This window comes from Drosophila pseudoobscura, chromosome 2, assembly GCF_009870125.1.
Source record: "Drosophila pseudoobscura strain MV-25-SWS-2005 chromosome 2, UCI_Dpse_MV25, whole genome shotgun sequence".
Taxonomy (NCBI): Eukaryota; Metazoa; Arthropoda; class Insecta; order Diptera; family Drosophilidae; genus Drosophila; species Drosophila pseudoobscura.
Window position 1 is genome coordinate 31,981,306 of NC_046679.1, and position 3,770 is coordinate 31,985,075.

At 51.2% G+C, this 3,770-nt stretch overlaps 1 protein-coding gene across 1 annotated transcript; it reads left to right on the plus strand.

Annotated features, from left to right (window-relative positions):
- Nucleotides 1-646: 646 nt before the first annotated feature.
- On the plus strand, nt 647-3,493 carry LOC117183298 (uncharacterized). Its single transcript, XM_033376716.1, has 2 exons — nt 647-1,826; nt 1,910-3,493. The coding sequence occupies exon 2, from the start codon at nt 1,938-1,940 to the stop codon at nt 2,994-2,996; it is 1,059 nt and encodes a 352-aa protein (XP_033232607.1). The 5' UTR covers nt 647-1,826; nt 1,910-1,937; the 3' UTR covers nt 2,997-3,493.
- The last annotated feature ends 277 nt before the right edge of the window (nt 3,494-3,770 follow it).

Below are 3,770 nucleotides of genomic sequence, written 5' to 3' on the forward strand. Positions count from 1 at the left end.
TATGTGGATGACTATGTGGACAGCTTTGCTACCGAGAGCGTAGCCATCAGCGTATCTACCCGAGTGAAGGAGATACATGCGAACGCTGGATTTGAGCTGTGCCAGTTTTCATCCAGCTCACCAATTGTGGAGACGGCATTGGGCCCACCAGCACGAAGCGTGAGCGTCGGATGGAATGAGGCTGAACAGAAGATTCTTGGAATGTGTTGGCAGGCAGCCACGGACGACTTCAGGTTGACTGTGAAGTATCATCGAGTTCCAAGCAGCGTATTGAACGGCGATCGAGTCCCTACCAAGAGGGAGTATTTGAGCTTGGTCATGTCCACGTTCGATCCTCTGGGATTCCTGTGTTGCCTTATGATAACAGCGAAGTTGCTGCTACGATGAACCACTTCTGGACGAGATATACAAAGCCTTTGTGAACTGGCGCCAGGAAATGGACGCCGTGGGACAGTTCCGATGTCCTCGCCATTACTTCGGGCGTGGAATCGTGCAGGCTATAGAAATGCACGTCTTCGTGGATGCAAGTCAGTCTGCATTCGCGGCAGTGGCCTACTGGAGGGTCACCTATGAGGATGACGACGTGCTGGTGAGCTTTGTATGTGCCAAAATGATGAGAACAATGTCAATCCCAATCCCCTAGAAACCAGACTGATTGACACTATCAAGAGGGAACACAGTATGACCATCAGTGATATCATTTTATGGACGCACTCCAAGACGATGCTTAGATGGATCGGCAGCACCCACCGACGATATAAGCAGTTCGTCGGAAATCGGGTAGCAGAAATCTTGGAATTGACGAAGGTATCCCAATGAAGATGGGTGAAACCGGATTTCAACGAGTTGCGGATGATACCGACGGAGAGGAGATGCCAAGTGAGTTTTCGTTGGTTGCAGCGAACGACTTTTTTGTTACCTTTCAGAGATTCTCAAGATACAGTCGGCTACTCAGGACTACAGCCTGAGTGCTAAGGTTCACGCGTTGGTGCCGTGGACAAAGAAGGGAGCTTGAGAAATACGGCCTCACTGTGAGGACGCAGAGAACCTGTTGCTCAGACAGGCACAACGTGAGGCGTTTCCGAACGAGATGCGGTTGACAGAAGACGGCTAGACGTTCGCCAGTGGAAGCGACAATCGGGGACTGGCGCCATACATAGATGGCCATGGAGTTTTGCGAGCATACGGCAGAGTCGATGCCGCATTGTGTATGCCATACAGTGCGAGGTGGGCGATAATCCAGTCACACAAGCACAGTCTTACAGAGATGATTGTGCATTATTTCCACGCCAAGATGAAGCATCAAAATGTGGATGCTACGTGTTACGGCAGAAACCGCAGCGGCAGCTCTAAATATCACTGCGCCTAACAGTCCTGAATATCACTGCGCCTAACAGCCCTGAATATCACTGCGTTAACAGCACAAACATTAACAGCGCTGAGCAAAGGGTTAATTAGGGCGAACGGCAGAAAAAGGCAGTAAAAAGGAAGAACGAAAACAAAGGCAGCGGAAAAAGCACTGAAGCGGTACAAGTTTTTTAGCGCTAGCTCTCGTAGTTTAACACCCGCCCGACATTGTAAATGAATAAATGAATAAAATAAATCAAACTAATAAAACCGATTTAAAGAACAAAACCACGGGAGGCGTATTGAACACGAGAGGCTTATCAAACGTACGGCCCCAGATTTGGAGGCGTTGCCCGGCGCGGCAATATTCTAAAAAACTTTTCCTGCGCAACAGAGAGCAAATCGAATAATTACGACCGACAGAAAGAAGATCGGCGTGCGACGCAGTCAGCTGCGTCACGAGGGATTCGACTTTGCAGGTGAGATATCCTCATACAGTTGGACAGAAAGGCTAATCTCCTACATTCGAGCGACACGTGGTTCGTGTATAACCACAAACCAGGACTGTACAAAAAAGACACCGGAGTAAAATGGACGGCGTCAAAGGTCAGCAGTCGGAATCTGGCGGTGAGACCCCGTGTGGATTAGGAGAAATAAATATGCCGGAAAAGATGCTTGGTGCGTGTTCTGAGACTGAGGGAGGTGCTATAGATGTGATCTCGGCGGCAACAACGGCCACACCTAACGTGTCCACCACAGACCCAACGAGCCATCAAGCACCAGAGCATACCAACCAAGGAGGAGGGGTGGATCAAGCCTTTTCACCAAGAACGAGCCTTTTAGATAGCTGGGAAACGTTCGCTCAGCAGAGAGCGGACGCATTAGGAAGGCCGACGTACGCCACGGCCTTCGAGGGTATGCGCTCCATCCCGACGCATTCCAGACTGCCTCAAGCAGGAGGCCTCATGAGGTCCACGGTAATCAACGGAGGCTGGGACAGAGCAGTTCCCAACTGGACCGGAGTCCACATGTCAGGACCCACGGAAGCCACGCGGACTGGAATGCCTACTGGGCTGAATCCGAACGAGACAATGCCAGTCGGCGCTATGTGGCATCCAATGGCCGCACCGGCGCTGGGTACCAACCTGCATGGGCAAAACCCCTTCATTCGCGCCCCGACTGCACAGTATTACCCAAGTACGAGCCGAAATATTCCGGACCCGTACGCGTGCGGGAGTAATCAAGCGGTCGCGCCAGCGGGGGTGGAGAGATGCTTGACAGCATCCCAGATAGCCGCAAGACAAGTCATCAACAAGGATCTACCATGCTTTTCTGGAAACCCCGAGGAATGGCCCATGTTCATAGTAAACTTCGAGCAATCTACAGAACGCTGCGGACTCAGGGATCAAGAGAATCTCATGAGGCTGCAAAGGTGCCTGAAAGGTGCTGCTTTGGAAGCAGTACGAGGGAAATTAATGATGCCCGCAACAGTCCGACTAGCCATTGAGACTCTTCGAATGCTATACGGCCGACCAGAGGCCATATATCACACCCTGCAGACGAAGCTAAGAATGGAGCCGTCCGTGAAATCGAGCAGCATCAGCAGTGCGCCTGGCGCTGTCGGTGCAAAATTATCGCGCTACTGTTGATGCGATAGGACTGTCCGCCTATCTGAACGACCCAATGTTACTTCGCGACCTTGTGGAGAAACTCCCATTCGACTTGAAACTGAATTGGGCCAGACAAAGCGCTGGACTTCCGAGGGTAAATATCGCTGTTTTCGACGATTGGCTATTCCGAGTCGCATCGTGCGCAAGCACCGTGATGCCAGTAGCACCCGAGAAAGAAGTCTGCACGAAGGAGAAGAACCCAAGAATCCGGCTTATGGTGCACAATGATAGCAGCGCACAACCGCCCTGCCGTAGGTGCAATGGGGCCCACAAATTGGAGGACTGTAAGCAGTTCCTGGAGCTAGAAGGGCCAGGTAGATGGAACTTCGTCAGAGAAAATAAGCTATGCTGGAGGTGCCTTGGCAAACACTTTATAAGGCACTGTAAGTCAACAAGAGTGTGTTCCGTCGACGGATGCTCGAGAAAGCACCATTTCCTCCTCCACAACAGTAACCAGCAAAGCTCTACGGTAGAGAATAGGCCGGTAGTACTATGGTACTGCACACGATGCAGAACGAAGCTGCGTTGTTTAGATACGTCTTCTTAACATTGTACGGACCGAACGGCCAAATGCAAGTGTTCGCACTGATAGACGAAGGATCCGCCTGTACCCTAATCGAGACTGAGATAACGGAAAAACTAGGTAACTGGGCCCTCGGACGAGTTATGCCTACGCTGGAATGGAGACATCACGCAGAGAGAATCTCTTTCCAAATGGATAAGCCTAGCGATCTCTCCAAGGGACAATGTGGC

Excerpts from the sequence above, each read along its gene's own strand:
- LOC117183298 (XM_033376716.1), top strand. The coding sequence starts at position 1,938 with ATGGACGGCGTCAAAGGTCAGCAGTCGGAATCTGGCGGTGAGACCCCG.